General features: G+C 40.0%; 1 protein-coding gene and 1 pseudogene across 6 annotated transcripts in view; one reads left to right on the top strand and one right to left on the bottom strand.

The window, feature by feature from the left end:
• Positions 1-291: 291 nt before the first annotated feature.
• ANKRD28 (ankyrin repeat domain 28) overlaps positions 292-21,717 on the top strand; it is a 116,937-nt gene continuing 95,511 nt past the window's right edge. Inside the window, exon 1 of one of the 5 annotated variants that reach the window (XM_081159452.1) lies at positions 292-587. Coding sequence is in view for 1 of the 5 variants with exons in the window: in XM_081159447.1 (XP_081015573.1) it covers positions 561-587 (27 nt within the window). In the remaining 4 variants the exon portion in view is untranslated. Of the gene's footprint in view, positions 588-14,769; positions 14,785-15,856; positions 15,873-21,717 lie in introns of those variants that run through there. The other 4 variants (XM_081159447.1, XM_081159448.1, XM_081159453.1 and 1 more) reach the window with 4 other exon arrangements.
• LOC308568133 (large ribosomal subunit protein eL18 pseudogene) lies at positions 19,476-20,816 on the bottom strand (annotated as a pseudogene). Its single transcript has 2 exons — positions 20,791-20,816; positions 19,476-20,080 (listed from the first exon to the last, which is right to left on the bottom strand). The product of its transcript is annotated as a large ribosomal subunit protein eL18 pseudogene (transcript).

Genomic DNA, 21,717 nt, shown 5'->3' with positions numbered 1-21,717 from the left:
AGGAGCACCTGGCCGCCCCCTCCCCGCCCGCGCGCGCCCAGCTCCGCGCCCACCCCGCGCGGCTCCCTCCTCCCCGCCCCCTCCCTCTCCGGGAGGCAGGGGGCGGCCCGCAGCGAGCGCGGCGCCGTGGCCAATGGGCGCTCGGCTTACTCTGGCCTCTCCCCCGCGCGGCCGCCAATCGCGGCGGGCGGTGGTGGGAATATTGTGGAGTGGAGTTTGGATGCCGCCGCTGCCGCGGGCTGGAACGGCGCGGCGCGGGGGCTGCCAGGGTATTTCGGGAAGGGGGCGTGAGGAGGCGGCGGCTGCGGCGGCGGCTGCGTGTGCAGGCAGCTTAGGGCAAGAGAAAGAAAGGAAGGAAGAGGGCGGGGAGTCCTCAGCGGAGGAGGCGGGACCGGCCGGGATCCTCACCTCTCGGTAGCGGCGGCAGGCGGCTCAGGAGGCGGTGCCGCCCCCTCCCGCGGACCCCGGAGCGCAGCCGGCCGCCGACCCGCCGGCCCCGGGCAGCGGCCGAGGCTACTGGGGCGGGAGCGGTGGGCCGGGCGGCGGCGGCGGAGACCGCCATGGCGTTCCTCAAACTCCGTGACCAGGTAGGTGAGGGGCGGCGGGGCGGGATCGCGCCGACCCGGGAGGAAGGAAAGGGGGGCTGGCGGGCCAGCGGTGTGGGCCGCCTGGGCGCCCTCTCGGCGGGGTGGCTGCGAGGGAGGCTGGGTGCAGCCTCGGCGGCGGGCGTGGGGCGCCGGGCTGGGGGCCGCGGGCGACCCTCCTGTCAGCGGAGCCCCGGCCGGGTGAAGCCCACGTGCCGCTGGGGGGCTCGCCGCCGCCCGGAGAGGGGCGGGTCCCAGGCTCGCCGCTCGGGCGTCCACGTCAAGCGCGCTGCCGGGTTTGCGCCTTCCTGCCAGGTGAGGCTCGGGCCTAACAGGTGGCTTCCCGCTGCCGGGCGGGAGCGGTGCTGGCGGCCGTGACCTGGGGTCACGACCTTGCTCGCCTGTTTGCTTCGCCGGATAGTTCGAGGCTCACTCTCTCCGGGTCAGAGGCGGTTGATTCTGCTTATTCAGCGTGCAAGTTCCGAGGCTTTTCTTTTGACGTCTTGTGCACCATCTTGGTTACTTTTCTTGACTTGGGAAGAGCTGGTCAAAGAATATCTCAAGTGCCGAAAAGAGTAGTGTCTCTCTTGGACTGAAACAATACTTTGTGTCTAGCAACGAAATCGTAACTATGAGAAGGATTTGTACACCTGAAAACATGGGAAGATGGGTAACAAGGCCATGCAGAGGTTTCCAAACATTTGTATCTCTCCTTTGAGGAAAAGGGAAATTAACGTGAAATTTAACGAGTCGCAGCAGACTTATTAGTGCTGAAAATTTATTTTTGCCGTTTGTTTTTCTGGACAGAAAATATTGAACATATTGAAAATAACTTGGATGCATTGGGAAACTATTCCGAAAGTTTTTACCCCTTTTGCAAAAACAATGGGGAAACTTGAGATGTATTTTTAATGTTATCTCTTTGTGAGTGTTGTACCTTAAGTTGTAAATCTAAGAATTCTTGTTTCATAAGTGAATCTCATTTCATATTTAGGCAATCGTAAGTGACCTTTTTTCATGCTTAGACTGATGACTGAACTTATGTATAATTTAGTGTCAGGAAGGTTTTACTGATATTAACATCATCAGGATGGGATACTTTGAAAAACTTTACTGTTTAGTCAAGTTTATACATTGCATTTCAAATTATACAGCTGCATTGTCCAGTAGGATAGCCACACGTGGCAACTTAAATTAATTAAAATTAAATAAAATAAAAAATTGAGTTCCTCAGTTCTAGCTGCATTTCAAGTGCTCAGTAGCCACATGTGACAGCTGACTGTGTATTGGACAGCACAGATACAGAATTTTGATTTATATCATCAAAAAATTCTGTGGGACAGCACTGTTAAAGAATAAAAGATAAACCACAGTTAAAGCATAAACCAATCCCTTTACAGTTAACTCACTTTATACTCTTGATGGTGTGAAACTTAAAATCTAGGTTCTCCACTAATCTTTACCAATCGTAATTCTACTTTGTGCTTCCATAAGTTATAGTTGAGGTAATAACTGATTTTTGTTTCTAGTCTTACACTTTTGAAAAAGTTTGGATCATTGCATGCACTAGAAATTTGGTGAACTTTTATGAGAGCATCCCATTTTATTCACCATCAGGTTTAAACGTAAACAGGATTGTGTTTTCAGTCGGACATAAAATCCAGTTGCACCTTTGCATTTGTGTATTTAGAAATTGCAATTATGAAGAAATTGTGATGCTACTCCAGTTTTACATAATATCTGTTAATACTCAGTGGTAGTGATGTGTGAAATGTCATTTGTAAACTTGAGGATCCTTGAACAAGTTAATGAAGTGGCGTGGCTCAGAGGGGGACCAACATTGAAGTTTACCTCTACTAATTAATTGGTTCATCTGGTCTCTTGGGAGACTTTGAGAAATGAGTTTGGTTTTGCCTGGTTTAAAGGGAATAGCTTTTAGAAGTCATCTTGTATGTTGATATGTTAGAAGTGATGGTAAAAATAAAATGGACTGCAAATACTATTTTAACATTTCCCATCTATAGGAATAGCAGTTCAGGCAGATGAATTATTTTATTTAGAGGAAAGGAGATCTCTAAAGTACACAGAATGACAAAGCTGGAAAGTCCTTGACACAGCATTTAGCTTGATCCTCATTTATACTTGAGATAGGAAGTAGTAGAACTTACTTTTCTATGTTATTTTCATCTTCCTCTTGTTTTTTGTTTTCTTCTAGCTAATATGATCTAATACATAGAAGCTATAAGTTGGTAGGGGTTGTTTTTCTTTGTGCACATAAGCATGGGGGTGGGAGGTTCTAGATGTTTTAAACCATAAAATCTGAGTAAATAAAGCAATTTGCTTTCATACCCAGTCAGTAATCTGAATAAGACAGCATCCCTCCTTTTGTGCCAACACCTAACATGGGAATAAGAAGATACTGTACTATTTTCTGTTAGTAAGTGAAAATAATTTTTAATTGTAAATGAAATGCAAATTGTTTTCTGTTTGTGGTAGAAAGATAAACTTTATTCTTGATTTTTTCTTCTCATTAAAGTGTTTATGTATCATGAATTTTTAACACTTGCTGGGTTTTATTCAACAAGTATCACTTGCAAGACTTTTGTCTTTGCATGAAATTTTTAAATTTTATTTTCCAACCTTATTGAGATATTATTGGCATGTAAGTTTATAACATGTAAGATCAGTTAACACCTCTGTTCCCTCACATAATTACCACCTTTTTGTGTGTGTGGAGATAACATATAAATATGTATTTATATTACAGTATGTCACCATGCTGTACATTAGACCTCCAGAACTTATTTACCTTATAGCTGGAAATTGGTACCTTTTGACCAATTTCATGATTGCATTTTATCAGTAGTGATTCATTGTATACCCTAAGAAGAAAGGTAGGGTGGTCTTTGTTTAAATCAAGGGTAACAGACTCACAACTGGGAAGCTAAATTGGAACTAACTTGAGACATCAGTATCTGGAAGACAATAAGGAGTGATAGAGATTATGGCAGATAGGAGCAGGTGTGTTAGTTGCTGCTCGGCTCTGAGCCACAGTTGTGCAGATGTGCTTAGTATTTTTAGAACTCCAGTTTTTTGGGGGAAGCCAGAATTTGAGATTCTTATGAAAAATCTATTTATAAATGTTGGCAAGTTGGTAGTTTCCATTAATGAAAATTTAAAGATGTGATTTTTAAAGGGGACTAGTAGAGGACCATTTTGTAACTACTAGTTTAGATCAGTTTGGGAAAACAAACTACAAAATAAGATTCCTATTAAAAAATAGTTTTCTTTGAGATACAATAGCCCAAATGGTCATAAAGTTTTAAAAATTGAGATAACTTATGTACCATAAAATTCACTCTTTTGAAGTGTACAATTCAGTAGTTTATAATATATTCACGAAGTTCTGTAACCATTACCACTATTTAATTCCAGAACATTTTTATCACTCCAAAAAGCTATTAACAGTCATTCCTTATTTCCCCTTCCCCCTAGGCCCTGGAAGCCACTAGTCTACTTTCTGTCTGTGAATTTGCCTACTCTGGATATTTCATATACATGGAATCATAGAATATGTGGTCTTCGGTGAATGACTTATTTCACTTAGCATAATATTTTCAAGGTTCACCATGTTGTAGCATGAATCAGTTGGTCATAAACTTTTATATCATGTTTCTAAAAAAAGTTTTTACACTTTTATGCTGTGTTACTGCCACCTGTAGTGTGCACATATAATCTGGGATGTTTGCTTCTATTTTCTGAGTTTATTTTCTAGGTGAAGTTAAACTTTGTTTGCAGGAGTGCTAAATGATAATAGCTTTTACACGGGTGTTGTTTTGTGTGGGAGCCGTCTTTGTGCTCCCATCTGGGTTAACGGTCAGTATGTAAGGATTCTTGATGTGTTGAAGCACGTGGTTGGTTTGTTTTAACAGGGTTGGCATATGTCAATCAGTAGATATTGGGTGGGTGAGAATAACTTCACCACTGTTTTGGATAGTTAGTAAGTTCTTAACCAAGTATTCACTAAGGGTAGAATATTCTTTGATTTTTGGTAGGAAAAAAAAAAGATGATCCTTGAAAAAAATCTTAGAATTGGGGACACTGAATGTATGAAATGCCTGAAAAATGCTGATGCTCATATGTCCAAGTACCATCCTCCATCGAGTGCCCCTTGGTTTGTGGTGGAGACCGTAGAGGACACGAGGGTGCAGTAGTTTCCCATCTCTGCCCTTAAAAGTACCATTCTCTCTCAAGTGCCCCTTGGTTTGTGGTGGAGACTGTAGAGGACACAAGGGTGCAGTAGTTTCCCATCTCTGCCCTTAAAGCCTTACTGGCTGGAGAAGGAGAGAATATGTACGTAAGGGCCCAGTGCCTGAGATACTTTGCGTGAAAAGGCGTATAGAGGTTGAAGAAAAAACACTTGGAGCATATTACTTGGAAATTAACACAGTTTAAAAAATATGCCCCTATGTTTCCTGATTTATTTATTATATTTAATAAATTTATTTTTTGGAGACCTTGTAAGATACAGTGTAGAGCGTGGAGAGCTCCTTGAGATACAAATGGCATGTTTCAGAATTCACAGAGGATCAGGTGATCTGATTGTAGGCGGAGGGCAACCCTTCATGGCAAGGGAAGTGTTTTAGATTCACAGGAAAGATTTGAAAGCAAGTAGTTGGTGCAGGAAAACAACAGGGGGAACTATAAAGGCCAGCTAGAGAGGATGGTATATCTGTGGTGGGGTAGCAAAGAGATAGACCTGATTGGTGTATGTATTTGGAAAGGATAGGAGATTAGCTAAATTAAAAGTGACTACGTTATGAAGTGCTTTGAATGCAAGGCTAAGAGGTTTGGACTTGATTTGTAGGTGATGGGAAGTCATAGCTGGGCTTTCTTAACCTAGGGTCTTTGAAAGGAATTAGGAGGAATGTGCATATGTACTTTTCTCAAGAGGGTTTATAAATTTTATTAGATTTTCTAGGGGGCCCATGACACCCAAAGGTTAAATAAGTACTATAGGTTTTAGAAGAGTAGATTATAAATGAGAAATGAGTACTGCTGTAATTCAGAATGTATGTAAAACATTTTAGCACAAACTGAGTACATTAAGTACTAAGTACTAAGAGAGAGTTTGAATGGGAATGAATACATCTTTAAAGGATCCTTGTAGCTATATTAATGGCTCACTTGTGTGTACAGTTAAGAATGTCTTGTATTCATGTGACAATTGATAGGGTTTTTTTTTGTTTCATAGTTCCACTAGGGTAAATTAAACATGAAATTCAATTAAACATTGGTTATGGTGGTTTTAAAAAAAAAAGCAAATAATGCAGGTAGTTAGATTTGGGTCATATTAGGTTTACCTGCATTTTGTATTATTTCAGTTTCTTTTTCTAGTCTAACATAAAATTTATATTCAGTGAATGCACTCTCTCTGGACTGGAGTGAGATGCTCCTGGAAATGTTCTGTGCCTGAAGAAAATAGTTTAGGATTCATTTTTTTTGTTCTGAAGAATGCATCTCATAGACAGTTCACATCAAACCAATCACACAGCAGTACTTCTAATTTAAAGCAAAATGAGTGAAATCTCCAGTTACTTAAACCAATAATGATTTAATGTGTTATATATTACATACATTGTATACAATAATGTTTTGGTGTGTTATGCATTATATACAATGACTGAAGTTTCAAGTACTTTAGATTTAATTTCCACTCCTACTCCCCAACCCCAGTTATTACACTATTAGGTGATTCATCCACCTGCCTTATAGGATAACTGATTATTTTTAAAAAGTTACCAGCATTCTCTGTGTGTATACCGATTGGCATACAAAGCAGTCTGGATAGAACTGCTGCCTCCACAACTTTAGTGAATAAAGTTTACTTTTGCCTAATAAATTTAGGTTCAAACTTTTCATTAGTGATGGTTTACCATTTAAATTTTATTATAAACTTAAAGGTGTTTCTTTTTTACTCTTCAGAATATAAAGCCACAGGTAATATGCAGCAAAGGACAAATAAAATATTTTAAAAGGTAAATCAGGAAGCAGTTGCTTCTGAAACAAATACTTGTTCCAGAAACCTAGATGAGAGTTATTACCATTGAGTACTACATTTAACTTTATTTTCTGTTATCTAAGGTACTCCAAAACCCCCACAAACTTTGTCTTATACTAGGAAGTATAAGTCTGGAGAGGCAGCCTTTTCTCTCACATCAGTTTCTGGATTAAAAGGTTTGATAGCTTTTTCTTTTTTATACAGCTTTTCTGAGATACAATTCACATACCAATTTAAATTGTACAGTTCCATGATTTCTAGTATGCTCACAGACCTGTCCCCACAATCAATTTTGGAACAAGCTATCACTACAAAAAGAAACCTCCTACCCCTAAATCTCACTTCCTCCCTAGCCCTAGACAACTGCTAACTTACCTTTAGTCTCTATATGTTTGCCTATTTCACTTAGCGTGTTTTGAAGGTTCATTATATTATAGCATGCATCAATATTATTATTGCTGATATAATACTTCTATTTTATCGTATGTCACATTTTATATATCCACTCAACGTCTGATGGACATATGGGTTATGTCCACCTTGGGGCTAGTGTGAATAATGCTACTCTGAACATTTGTGTCAAAGTTTTTGTGTGGACTAGCTGGGTCAATGGTAAGTCTGTATTTAGCTTTTTAAGGCACTGCCAGTTCGTTTTCTAGAGTGGCTGCCCATTTTGCATTCCCACCAGCAATGTATGTATGAGGACTCTTGATTTCTCCTCATTCTCAGTAACACTTATTATTATCATCTGTGTTTTTAAAACATTTGATTATAGTCACCCTAGTGTGTGTGAAGTGATATCTCCTTGTGGTTGTTGATTTTTAAATTCTTGCCCAAGGATATTTTTTCATTGATTTTCAGAAAGAGTGGAAAGGAGGGGGAAGGGAGAGAGGAGGGGGAAGGGAGAGACAGAGAGGTGTGGAGGAGAGAGAGAAACATCTGTGTGAGAGAGACCCATCAGTTGGTTGCCTCCCATACACACTTCAACCAGGGCCAGGGATCAAACCTGTGACCCAGGTATGTGACCTTGACTGGGAACCTAACCCACGATCCTTTGATACGCAGGCTGACACTCTTAACCACTGAACCATGCAGACCAGGGCTCTCCTTGTGGTTTTGATTTGCGTTTCCCTGATGGCTAATGATGTTGATTATCTTTTTATCAGATCCTTTGCCCATTTTTTTTTTTAATATATCTTTATTGATTTCAGAGAGAGAGAGAGAGATAGAAACATCAATGATGAGAGAGTCATTGATCAGCTGCCTCCTGCATGCCCCCTACTGGGGATCGAGCCCACAACCCAGGCATGTGCCCTGACTGGGAATCGAACCACCATCTCCTGGATCCTAGGTTGATGTTCAGCCGCTGAGCCACGTCCAGCTGGGCCCTTTATTTTTTAATTGGGCTACTTGTCTTTTTATTATTTAGTTGTAGGAGTTCTTTATATATTTTAGGTACAAGTCCCTTATCAGATATGTGATTTGCAAAAATTTTCTCCCATTCTGTAGGTTGTCTTTCTACTTTCTTGATGGTATTTTTTGAGGCACAAAGGCTTTTAATTATCATTGACTCCTAGGGTTTTAACTATAGGGCCTAGGTGGATTGGGCATGCAAGAAGGAGGAGCTGGTTTGAGGCTAAAATGAATTGGGATCTGGCTATATTAAGGTCCTAGTGGGACGTTTAAGTGGAAAAGCATATAGTAAGCAGTTAAGGTGTGACTGGGCTCACAGGAAGGTGTTTTTAGTGGCCATTGAAGTGAATGAGGTTGCTCAGGCACTGAGAGCAGCTCGTGGCCAAGGGAAGGACAGTGGAGACTGAGGTGGGCGGAGGAAGGAAAGGAAGAGAGCCCTGGGAGACCCTCACGGCCAGGGAGCGAAGAGTTTTTCCCATGGAAATACTCTTTTCTGTTTGTCCCAAGCTCTTCCTAAGCCAGTAGTTCCTAACTTGGGCATAATACATCAGAATCACTTGGCTAGCTTAAGTACAAAATTTGGGAATCCTGTTAGATCTGAATGAGGATCACCTGGGATAATGCCCCAGAATCTGTATTTTAAAACCTCTGGGAAAGACTGGCTTGCTCTTCACCAAGCTTTTTTCTCAGATACCAACTCACTTATATATTTATTTGCCGGCCCCTCTTGCATTTGGGCCACATGATTGAGGTCTGGTCATGGGAAAGCAAGCAGAGATGTGTTGTTTCTTTAGGCCTGACCAGTACGAACTTCCCTTGCACAATGCCCTTTTTCTTCACCTGCTATTTGGGGATGGTCTGCCAGAGCAGCTTTGGAAATGATAGGTCCAAGAGAGCTGAATGTCTGTCAGCTTGGGTCACCTCCAATCTCCTCATGCACCCAAGTGATCATTGACATGGGTTTTTAGACTTCATGTGAGCATGAAATAAGAATAAGCTATTATGTTATGCCGCAGTTATGGGATTTATCTATTATAACATCCACTGTTTCTTTAATCATTATAACTCATTAGGTTATTCAAATTTTGATTTGGGATCCATTGCCTTTGTTTTGTAGGTTAGTCTCCAGCTGTTGATTTCTAGACCTTATATGTAAATACTGTGTTTTCTTTGTACTTATTAAGTGAATTTGTATGCTTATACAAATACCAGCAGCTGGTCCTTGATACTGGGATACATATTAATATAAAACAGGGTCTCTTCCTTCTAGTATGGGATAAAGGCAATTATCTTACTTGTGCTTTGAGACCATAGAGTTGGGGCCCTTATTTATTTAGTTAGTTAGTTAGTTATTTTAAATATATCTTTATTGATTTCAGAGAGAGGAAAGGAGAGAGAGAGAGAGAGAGAGAGAGAGAGAGAGAGAGAGAGAGAGAGAGAGAGAGAGCAGACAGAAACATCAATGATGAGAGAGTCATTGATGAAGCCCGCAACCCGGGCATGTGCCCTGACCGGGAATCGAACCCCTATCGCCTGGATCCTAGGTCAACGCTCAACTGCTGAGCCAGGCCCGGCCAGGTTGGGGGCCCTTATTTTAATGGGATTTTATATATGTCCCTCCTGTAATACTGTTTTCTCTCATCCTTAGCAGCCAAAAGCCATACATAGTCTATAAAATATTTTTAGAGGAACAAAAACTATATTTTTGGTAGATTTGTGTTACATGCATGTATTTTGCTTAAGCTTGTTTTTCTTAATCTCTACCACCAAGAAAAAATCAAATACTTTATTTAGGAGAACTGCAATTCTTAGTCTTCATGCAGATTATATTATTAAACTTTTCCTGCAGTTAACTAAAGTTTTTGTTTTTTGTTTTTTAAGGATTATCTTATTGATTCCATTTTCTCTTCCCCTTTTCCTTTTGAGGGAACTTTTGGATTAGGAATGGTGAAAGTAAGAAAAGACCTCCTTCTACCTTTAGTAGTATTCTTACTAATATAAATTAATAAAGATAAACCAGGCAGTTCAAACAGAACTTTAAAAGATTGTGGGCGGGGGGCAGACAGAGGCTTCTGTGTTGGGCAGTCCTCTGAATGGTGAGAGGCTCCCCCCTTTCCAAAGCTTACATGCTGTGCGGGTGCAGTGCAGTCGGATTGGGTCATGAGGGAGGGAGATATCCCTGGGAGCACCGTCGACAACCAGGCAAGCAGCAGCCACGTCCTGGAGAAGTGGAGTTAGTTGATCTTGAAGGTTAACAACACCTGGCTTTTCAGGGATTGTAACAGCAAACTACGGCATCAACACTGAATCCTTGTTATGGAGCTTTTAATCCTCTCCTGTGATGAGGTTGAATTTGCATCTCTCATTTGCTGTTTTCTATATACCTCATGTCTTTTTTGTTGCTGTTCCTCTGTCACTTTTTGTGTTTTCTTTTTACAGATTTAATTTTTTTAAATTATATTTTTTAAAATTATATTTTTCTTAGTGTTTGTTCTTGGGATTCCAGTATACATCTGAATTTATCACAGTCTACTTGAGTTTAATGCCAATAATGCTCCAGTATAGCTCCATTCCCCCCTCTCTCCTTTGTGCTCTTATTATCATATATATTATGTACATTTATGTGATAAACCTAGCAATATAGTGTTTTAAACAATGTATCTTTTAAAGAGGAAAAGAAGAAAAATATTCATAGTCTTTTATATTAACGAACATATTTACCATTTCTGATACTTTTATTTTTTCTTGTGAATTTCAGTTACCATCTGGTGTCATTTCCTTCCTCCACTGTAGCTCTATTCTCCCTTTTTTGCTATTATTGTTATATGTATTACATCTTTATATGTTATATATATGCCTAACAACTTTATAATTGTTTTAAGCAGTTTCCTTTTAAACCAAGAGAAAAAAAAAGTGAAAAATACATTTATACTGTCATTTATATTGTAATTTTTCCTTTGCCTGTAATTACCTTTGCCAGTGTTCTTTATTTTTTTATGTAGATTTGTTATTATTTGGTGTCACTTCTTTTTTCATCTCTGTCTCCTGAAGAATACATGTTAGAGTTAGTGAGCCCCCTCTCCTCTTTAGTTGGGGATCATATGCCTTATGATCTTATACATGGTAATAGTTGAGTGAGGGTTGAAAAGGGATGGCAGGAGACGAGGCTGGGGTGAAGGATGTAGGGGCTAATTCCTAGAGTACCTTGGGTTCTGTGCTTTGGGATTTGAACCTCACAATCATTGGAACATTTTATGCAGAGTTCTGTCGTCAAGTGTGAGCCTTGAGGAAAGGACTTTGAAAGTCTGGATTCTGAAGCTGTTTTAGAGATGGCAGGCTCTGAGAGGAAGGTGAATCTACTTTTTTCTCTAAAACTCCTTCCTCTTTGTTCTTTTGGGCAATTAAAAGCTGTTTATATCCAAGTAGTAGCTACTCCCTTGCAGGCATAAAATATTTATAGAGTTATACATCATTTGTAGAATGGGAGCCATGGAGCTATCTGTGACGTTTGTGAAACAAAAGTTTGAGAACCACTGTCATAGGATGAACAGATTGCTCACTGTTTGTGTATGCGGTGGGGTGGGATGCATATTGAGACTTAAACATCTTTTGGCAGCTGACCTTTTTAAAAAGGTTTTTCTTCTTAAAGGCTGGTCATACATAAGCAGTACCTTTCGGTAGTTTTGATATGACAGAGAAGTGTTTGATCGTTTTATTTGGTACTCACAATTTTTTTGAATCATAGAAAGAATGTGTGTGTGTGGGGGGAGGGTGTTTTGCTTCTTAGGAAAAATTGAAGAGCAGAAAACTTATTTATTCCAGGTTTTTGCTGCCAGTTTTCACAGAAGTATAAAATGAAAGGAAAAAAGTTTCTTCCCCCCAGTCTTGCCAGATTCTGTTGTAAACAATCCTTGTGATTGTCAACTTGTCATGGATGTTTTTTCCTTTGAGGTACTTCTGTAGAGGATGACCTTGTTTCTGTACTACTCTCATTTATTGCCTACAGTTGCCTTTAGGAGTGCAGGAGATCTTTTTTCATTATTCATTAAAAAGTCATTAAACTCGACCATTTTCAAGAGTTTAACATAGTGTTTCATTGAACTGATGGAAGTTAGAATTGCAACTGTGAGGGACTTCACCTATTTAGTCTAGAACTTAAAATTTTCCAGAGAGTAAGGGCCACATTTTTGCCTAGCACCAAAAAAAGTAACAAGGAATTTAGGCATATAATTATGCCACATGCTTTCTAAATACTACAATGCAAAATAACATTTTTACCTACCACAATCAATACTTTGATATCTTGGTGAACCAGCGTTTTCCAAATGACTGATTATAATGTTATAAAATCACACATGGGTAAAAGATATATAAGAAGTGCTTGAATTTCAGTGTGAAAAAGTATGAGAAAAGTTCATTGATTTAGTTTCACATTGCACATTGCAACCAACCTTTAAGAGAGACTACTTGTCGAGTTTTGATGTAGTGTCAGAGAATATCCATGATTATTTGAAAAGGCTTTTATAATAGGCACCATTTTCTGTAGTTGTGAGTTACAGATTTTCTTGTACTTGAAGCAGGAAAACTTATCATAGCGGATTGAATACAGACACGGCTGTGTTACTCTAGCTGAACCTTCTATTTAGCCAGACTTTATAGAGCTTTGTACAAATGTAAAACAGTGTCACTCTTCTCACTAATTTTTAAAAAATTATTATTTTCATAAAGTTATTTATATTGATATGTAACATTAAGTAAATTAAATATTTAAATAATTTCTCAGTTTTAATTTTGAATATAGTAGACATCAAAATAAATAACCCCCATAAACAAAACTCTTTAGAGTCCTCAATAATTTAAAAGTGGTAAGGGGTGCCCTGGCTGGTGGGCTTAGTGGTTAGAGCATCAGCCGGTGCACCAAACAAAAGATCTTGGGTTCAATTCCCAGTCTAGGGCACTTACCTGGGTTGCAGGTTCCATCCCCTGCCCTGGTCAGGGCTGATGCTGGAGGCAACCAATTGATCTCCCTCCCTCCCTCCCTCCCTCTCTCCCTCTCTCCCTAAAGTGTGAAGGGGTTTTGAGACCAAACATTTTTTTAACAGATAGCTTTCTGAGATTGGTCCCTCAGATATTGTTGAACCTAAGATTTTGTCTCTTGTTGGGTTAGGCTACCATAGACTAGAAGATTTAAATTCCTTGAGTTTTGATGGAAAGTGCTGTCTTTTCATTTCAATCAAAGTATATCTTTAATGTATAAAATGTATAGCAGAATTTATGATGGTTAAATTTTGACTCCATATGGCTAAAAAAGCATGAGTAGAGACTTCTATCTGGAAGAATGACAAAATTGCAGGAAATGGTAAAAAAACATTTTCTAGAGATTACAGTAGGCAAATGATCATGGAAAAGGCACTATCCTATGAAAAAATATTATCTTATTAGAGTTCTTTCTTACACTATTGAGGTTCTCACTCAGTTCCTTGGGTATCCTCATAACCAGTGTTTTGGACTCTGCATCTAATAGATGGCTAGTCTCCGTTTTGTTTGGTACTTTCTCTGAAGTTTTGTTCTGTTCTTTCATTTGGAACATGTTTCTTTGTCTCCTCATTTTGGCAGCCTCCCTGAGCCTGTTATGTTTGTTTCTATGTATTAGGTAGAGCTGCTATTATGTCTTCCAGGCTTGGTAGAGTGGCCTGTTGTAGTAGGTGTCCAGTAGGGTCCAGGGCACCCTGATCACCCAAGCTGGGCACTGCAGTTGCACACCCCTTCCCATGTGGTCTGTGTACACCCTCCTGTTGCGGTTGAGCCTTGATTGCTGTTGGCACATCAATGGAAGGGATTTACCCCCAGGCCAGTTTGCTGGGAGGACTGGCTGCCTCCACCACCACTGTGGAAGATCAGCTGTGCAGGGGCCCACCCCACAGAGCAGGGCTTACTTCAGCAGGGCTCTGGTGCCCACTGAGTCTGCCCCTTGAGTGTGTTGCTGTGGAAGTGGTTGGGTGGTGTTTCAAAGTGGTCTGAAGCTGTCTACTGGGTGCACTGGTTCTCGGACCTCCTGGGAGGTGCAGGCCTGCAATTAGAAGTCAGGCCAGAGGTCAGGCCGAGGCATCCCCAGCTGATGTTGAAAGCAAACTTTACACACCCAAGGTTGGTCTGGGACTGACTCTTCCCCCTGTAGGTGGGGTGAGACCAGAACCCCAGCCCTTTACAAATTAGCCACAGCTGCCCCTACCCAACTCCCCAGTTGACATTTTTAACTGTAAATTCCTTGAGGCCAAGATCATGTCCCAGACCAAGCAGTTGTCTTATACGTAGTAAGTCCTTGGTAAATGTTGAATAAACCTTAAACAGTAAATGAATAGACAGGATACTGAGAAAAGCCCAGTGTGGGAAGACAAATACTAACTATATCTGAAGGAAAAGATTCCTCTGACTAAACACGTTCATCAAAGGCAAGCCTTTGGATTAAAGCAAAATAGTGAGAGGTAACAGAATAAGGGAAATAAAATCTAGAGATGATTAAAAGTAGCAGTTATTTGTTCTTGACTTAGTGAATTATATCTTTCGGTTGTAGGAACTTGAAAATGAATTCTCTAAATAACTTTTTATGTTTTCAGGCTTGTGGAGTTAAGGAGAGAGATGCCTGAAGACTAGAGACAGGGAAAGGTTGCTCCATTTTTCAGAAAGGGGAAGAAGGAAGATTATAGAGCTGGATGTGGCTCTCAGGTGAGATCCTAGAATAAATTATTTAAAGAGTTACTTGTTTCCAGGAGAGGTGAAGCAGTAATCATTAAGAGTTAGCTTGTACTTGTGGTATGAGAAGAATAATTTGATGAACAGCATATCAGCCCTGAAAGGCTTCTGTCACATCACTTTGGCTCACATTTAATTGATTAAAGCAAGTTATGTGACCACCCCTGACTTGGGTGTTGGGTGAGTAGGGAGGTGTAATCCTACTGTAAACTTGGAAGGAAGAGACCTAGTAATATCAGTGAACTTCAATATTGACTAAAATAAAATAGTTAAGACTTTGGATGACAGGTGAGGAACTAAAATGCTTGATCTTGATAGTGGTTGGTGCAAGGAGGCCTCAGTTCTGACTATTCCATGTGTGATTATCACATTTCTGGCAATAGATGCATATTCAGAGGGGAGATTCACTTGAAATCATGTCATATGGAATAATTAAGGCAAATAGGTGCAGTTTTTGTGTTATATGTATTTGTACTGGGGAAAGGTGGGATTGTCAACAGTGGTGATTTTTCAGAATTTGTATTTGAAAAGCCACCAGATCCATTTACCAAATGAAGCCTGTGGTTTATACCAGTATCTTATGACGGAGGCAGAACTCTTCTGGTTGAGTAGTGTTTGGGGCGCTGGCCTCTTCTTCATGCTCCTTTTCTGGCCCTTGTTTACTTCCTGAGGTACCATGATATAATCTAGAAAGTTTCCCCCCCGCAATCTCCTAAATTCTGCTCCTCTGTATTAGTCCTTAAAGACAAAAGACCCAGCAGCTACTCTGGGACAGTTGGAGCGGAGGAGAAAGATGGGAAGGGAGTTGAGTTTATTAAGTTACAGAGATTGAGTGACTTAACCAGGGTAACAGAGCTAATCCTTGATCTGTTGTAACTCTAAAACATGACCATTCATGTCACTATCAGAGAGGAATTGCCTGTGCAGTCGTTCCTAAGTCAGAGATCAGACTTAGTTGCATCTGACTTCATCTAATAAAAGACAAAGATTAGGAGCAGAAACAAAAGAGGGAAAATGGTTCTATGGAGGACTGAAAAGAGAAGAAACGCAGAAGTGATAAGGTCAGTATGCTCACTCATTGATCTATGCGCAGTGATCCAATGCCCAGAGTGGTATCAGCCAGACAGCCCAGGGTTCAGTACCTACATCTTTGCCTCTAAAAATGAATGATTCTCAGAAGACAAGGTGATTTTTTTCTCTACTTCATAACAGAAACAAACTATTTTTCCTTTCTCAAGTGTAATAAGATGTGTGTGGTGCTTTTGAAGGGCCTGCATTACAAACTGAAAAGCACCTCTAAGCACATGTAGAGCAGAGGGTACAATGGGCACATTTTTTTTCTCTTCCTTTTTCATTCCTTTCTTTTCTTTTTTTTTGGTAAAGTCTGTCTTAGGCAGTTTATGTTGATAAGCAGACAACCCTGAAACTAGCATTCAGTTCTAAAAGTTGCATTACCTCCACATTTAAACAGAAAAATTATACCTGGGGCTTAGCAGATTTTTGGTAATTGTCTGAGAGCAATACTTTTCATATGGTTGTTTCTTAGGGTCCTAGGGTCTTACTGCAGTGTTTGTAATAGAAAGTGGAGTGAATGGAAGGGTCTCGGGTTCGATTCCTGGTCAAGGGCATGTACCTTGGTTGCAGTTTTTGCCCTGGTCAGGGTGTGTACAAGGAGGCAACCAATTGATGTGTCTCTCTCACATCGCTGTTTCGCTCTCTCTTCCCCTCCTCCATCCCTTCCGTTCTCTCTAAAAATCAATGGGAAAATATCAAGTGAGGATTAAAAAATATGTGTGTGTGTTTGTCAAGGACACATTGTTAAATATGGAGTTCCCATATCTAATACAGGTTCAACTTCATTTCATTCCAGTCATGCTTCACCTAATTGGTACATAACCTTCCTAATTATAATTTTTAATGGTTGCATCATATTATATCAAGTTGATTATCATTCTGCCCTTTAGATATTTAAGTAACCTGAATTATTTTTCAAAGGAGTAGATTACATTTCCAGTGTTACATTCAATAAATTGGCTGGTTTATGTTTTGCTATAAAGTTTAGACCTAAGTCAGACCTAACCACTTTAACTTTTTTTAACTTCTCTGTTTAAGATAGTATAATGTGTGAGTAGAATCATAGGGAGACGTCAATCTAATATTGCATTCTTTCTTTTTTTGAAATATCACTATAATTGATTTTATTTAATTAAAAATATTTAATATAATTTAATTCTTAAACTTTGTCACACAGAGAAGATATTAATGAGCCCCTGTGAACTGTCCAGTTTCAACAATTATCACCATTTTTATCATTCCTCAGTGTTTCTGGAGTATTTTGCAGCATATTCAGTATGCATTACATTTTCTTTGTGTCAGATGTCTTTTCAATTCTAAACAAAGTTTAAATGTTGCATATGACTGGTTTCTTAAGTCTGTAACAGTATCTCCCTCTCTTAAAAAAAAAAAAATCTATGTAAATTGTTAAAGAAATTCATTTGTTTTGTAGAATTTTCCCTGTACTAGCTTGGCTAATTGTATCCTCTTGGTGTCCTTTAGCATGTTCGTCTATCCCTTATTTTCTTCTGTAAATTGGTAGATTTAGAATATGACCAAATTAATGTTTCATTTATAAAGCATTATGTCTCGATCATTAGCTTTATGCCTGTTAGGACAGGAAATATTTTTTTTGTATCCACTCAGTTTGGCTAGCACAGTGCTTTGTACATAGTAACCATGTCCTGACAGTAGTTCTACATCTTGGCTCTGAATTAGAATTACTATTTAAAACTACAGATTTCTAGGCCCCACCTCCAGAAATTTGTAATTTAATTTGTCTGTCAACCTTTGAGTTGGAGGGGAAAAGACTGGCAGAGTAAAGTGAATCTATCTTCATACACTTCAGTTATTTATTTATTTTTTAATGAATCACTGTTCTAAGTAATTCTCACCTTTGGTATGCATCTGATTCATCTGTGTAGGTTTTCTAATTTAATTTTTAACAGGCAACCATGGTTCACAATTTAAAAGGAATACAAAGGATATAATGTAAAAGTTGTCTCTTCCACCTCTAGCCAAGTCACCCCCAAGTCATCTGGTTTCCCTTACTCTAACAACCATTATTTTCTTCTTTATCCCTAGAGATTTTTAGTACATTAGACCACTGTTGTGCGTTTTATTTGCCCTCTCCACCTCCAGTATCTTGAGTTCATTCTACATCAGTATTTAAAGAGTACCTCTGCCTAGTATTTTGTTACATACCCAGTTTCCTGTTGATATCTAAGTTGTTCTTTTGCTAATACAAACAAAACTCGCAGAGAGCTACCACCTACTATAATGCATTCTGTAGACTTCACATGTTAAGGGCTAGGACTCCCCCCAAGGCTCCTTACTTTAGATACCAGCTGCAGCTCCAGGGTTACTAGGCCACCCATGCTTCTGACCAACTGGCTATAAATTTCGGATTTCCCACTACCCCCTCATGTTTGATAATTTATTAGAATGACTCCCAGAACTCAGGAAAGTGGTATACTTATGATCACAGTTTTTTTATAGCAAAGGGAAAGAAAATCAAACCACCAAAAGGGAGAGACTCAAGATGAGGTCTGAGAGGGTCCCAGACTTGAAGTTTCCATGTCCCCTGCACACACTTCCTAGTGTATTGGTGCTCAGCCAATTTCAGTGTCAAGATTATTTATTGGAGATTCAATTTATAAATATTAAATTTATAGATGTGTTGAATTATGGCCACAAGATTGAACTCAATCTTTAGCCCCCTCCCCTCCTCAGAAGTCAGGAGGTTAGGTGGTCAGGCCAATACCACATAACTCCCAGCCCCAACCCTCTCATCACATGGTGGTTCTTTCCAGCCCCAATCTGGAACAATCTAGGATCCTACTGTGAGTCACCTCCTTAGCATAAACCGAGATATGGTCCTAGGAGCTCAACGTGAATAACAAAGACTCCTATCGTTCAGGAAATTCCAAGGGTTTAGAACCTCCCAGGTACCCAGGACAAAGACCAGACAAGTTCTTTATCATGTAACACCTACATAGCATGTGCAAATACAGGTGTCCCAAAAAATGTATACACACTTTAACAGCTGATTCTGTTACATTTTGAAAATGAAATGCATTTTAATAAACACTGGCTTTATAATTATTCAAAATGTGTATACATTTTTTTGAGACACCCTGTGTATCAGGGTAAATTCTCCTTCCTCTCTCTCCTTTTTTCTTACATCTTCACATGATTTAATAATCAAAACCAGATGATACAGCTATAGCGGAGAAGTCTTTCTCCCACTTAGTAAAACTTAGGCAGCCCACTCCAAATAAATAACCTTGTTTTCCATGTATCCTTAGTGTTTCTATATGCAAATAAAAGCAAAACAAATATGTCTTCATTTCTTCTCTTTCTTATACAAAAGGTAACATACAATATAGGCCATAATATAACTTGCTTTTTCCACTTAAAAATATATCCTGGAAATGTATTTCATATCAGTAGAATGTGCATTCACAGTTTTGCTAGACATTAACAAATTGCTCTCCCACAGAGGTTATATTAATACTTCATTTATTCTAGGCCCTACATAGTTTCAGACGTCTTGATTTATTATTTTATTTTTCCCCAGAATCCACAATCTTTTTAATAACAAGGTAGGATCTGGGGTTAATTTTTGTAGCCGCTGCTGGCCCGTCGGCCTCTTGCGCGCTCGAACTTCCGGCCCTTGGATCGTGCGTGGGTTGGGTGTGGCCGTGAGGGGTTCCAGGGGCCTTGCCAAAACGCCTGTGCCCCTCTCGGCCCTTGCGAGGACCAGAAAGCAGGACAGTGCCACAGCCCTTGGGGGAGTGCAGGGCCAGATGGTCAAAGGTGAGGCTCTTGCCCCCAGCCTTGAGGATGCGGGTCGGGGCGCGGCTGCTCACGCGAAGTGCGCACACCTTCCCTTTGGGCACCTCCTGGACACGCACGTCTTCAGGTACAGTCCCCACGGGCACCGCGGTCTTGCCTCCCGGCCGGGAAGCTTCACCCGGATCATCTGGGAACGGGACAGAGGCGGCCGGTTGGTGCGACTCTTGAACAACCTCTTCAGCACCTCTTGGTTGAAGGTGGAGTTGGTTCGTCTGGCCAGAAACCTGTATAAGTTGACCAGCAACCTTAGGTAGGTGTCCTGGCTCTTGGGCTCCCTGCGCCGATCCTGTCTGTGTTGTGGCGGATGGCGACCCCCACGGCGGTGCCTTCTGTTCCACCAGGTCCGGAAAGAGCCAGGCTTCTTGATTTTTGCCAGTTTAAGAGATCAACAATGGTATATCTATGTAGTTTTAATTTTGATTTCTCGTATTAGGTTGAACATCTCTATTTAAGAGACATTTGTGGGGGGGGTTCTATGAATTGTTTCTTTTTTTTTGCCTATTTTTCTAGTGGATTGTGTTTTCCCCTTTTATGTTTGTTGTTTATTTCACTTTGTGGTTATATTTCTTCAGTACAGACATTTTATACACACACATGCATATACATATACACATACACATACATATACATATCCTCACCCGAGGATATTTTTTTTCCATTGATTTTTCTTTTTAGAGAGAGTGGAAGGGAAAGAGGAGGGGGAAAGAGAGAGAAAAACATCGCTGTGAGAGACATGTCTGTTGGCTGCCTCCTGCTTGTGCCCTGACTGGGGTAGGGATTGAACCTGCGACACTTCAGTCTGTGGGTTGCCACTGTAACCACTGAGCCAAACTGGCCAGGGTGAAATTTAATATTTTTAAATGGTTAGATTTATGAAATGTTTTATGTCTTCTCAATTTTTGTCTTCCCTATTATGAGATTATGCTTTAAAAACTTGTGTGGCTTCTTCTAATATGTTTAGAATTTTACTCTTTTTATTAAGGTATAGTTTAGATATAGTAAAATTTACTCTTCTTAGTGTACAGTTTTGTGAGCTTTTACAAATGCATGCAGTCATGTAATGACTACCACAGTCCAACACAGAGCATTGCCATCACCGTAGCAGTTCCTTTGTTCCCCTTGGTATTTGTCCCCTTCCCAGGCCCCCAGCTCCTAGAAGCTGCTTATTTCTTGCTGTCCTTAGGTTTTGCCTTTTGCAGAAGAAATATAATCATTCATTATGTAGCCTTTTACTTAGCATAGTATATTTAACATTTGTCCATGTTGTTAATGTGTTCAGTCATTGATTGGTTTCTTTTCTATTTACTTAGTATTCTGTTATATGGATTTACCACAGTACATTTTTCCATTTTCTTAGTTGAGGGGTGTTTGGGTTATTTCTAGGTTTTGGAGATTACAAATAAAGCCAGTATAAATGTTCATGTACAGATTTTTGGCGAGTTTTAATTTTATTGGGTTAATACCTAGAAGTAGGATTGTTAGGTCATACATTAATTGTATGAATAGCGATAAGCAACTGTAAATTGTTTTTAAAGTATCATTTCGTATTCCCACCAGTAATGTATGAGAATTTTAATTCCTCTGCATTCTCTCCAGCATTTGGTATTCTCAGTTTTTATAAAAAGTTATTCCAGTAGATATGTAGTAATAGTACCTCATTGTGTTTATTTTTTTAATATATCTTTATTGATTTCAGAGAGAGGAAAGGAGAGGGAGAGAGAGATAGAAACATCAATGATGAGAGAGTCATGGATCGGCTGCCTCCTGCACGCCCCCGACTGGGGATCGAGCCCACAACGCAGGCACGTGCCCAGACCAGGAATCAAACCCTAGTCGCCTGGATCCTAAGTCGATGCTCAACCGCTGAGCCACACCCTGCCAGGCTCTCATTGTGTTTAAATTTGCATTTTCCTGATGATTAATGTCTGTATATCTTCATGTCTTTATGTCTGGTTAAGTGTCAGACTGTTTACATCCTTTGTCCATTTTTTAAAA

Source organism: Miniopterus schreibersii (genome assembly GCF_964146895.1).
Source record: "Miniopterus schreibersii genome assembly, chromosome: 15".
Taxonomy (NCBI): Eukaryota; Metazoa; Chordata; class Mammalia; order Chiroptera; family Miniopteridae; genus Miniopterus; species Miniopterus schreibersii.
Note: the sequence above shows the minus strand (reverse complement) of the source record. Positions and strands in the feature narration are given on the sequence as shown.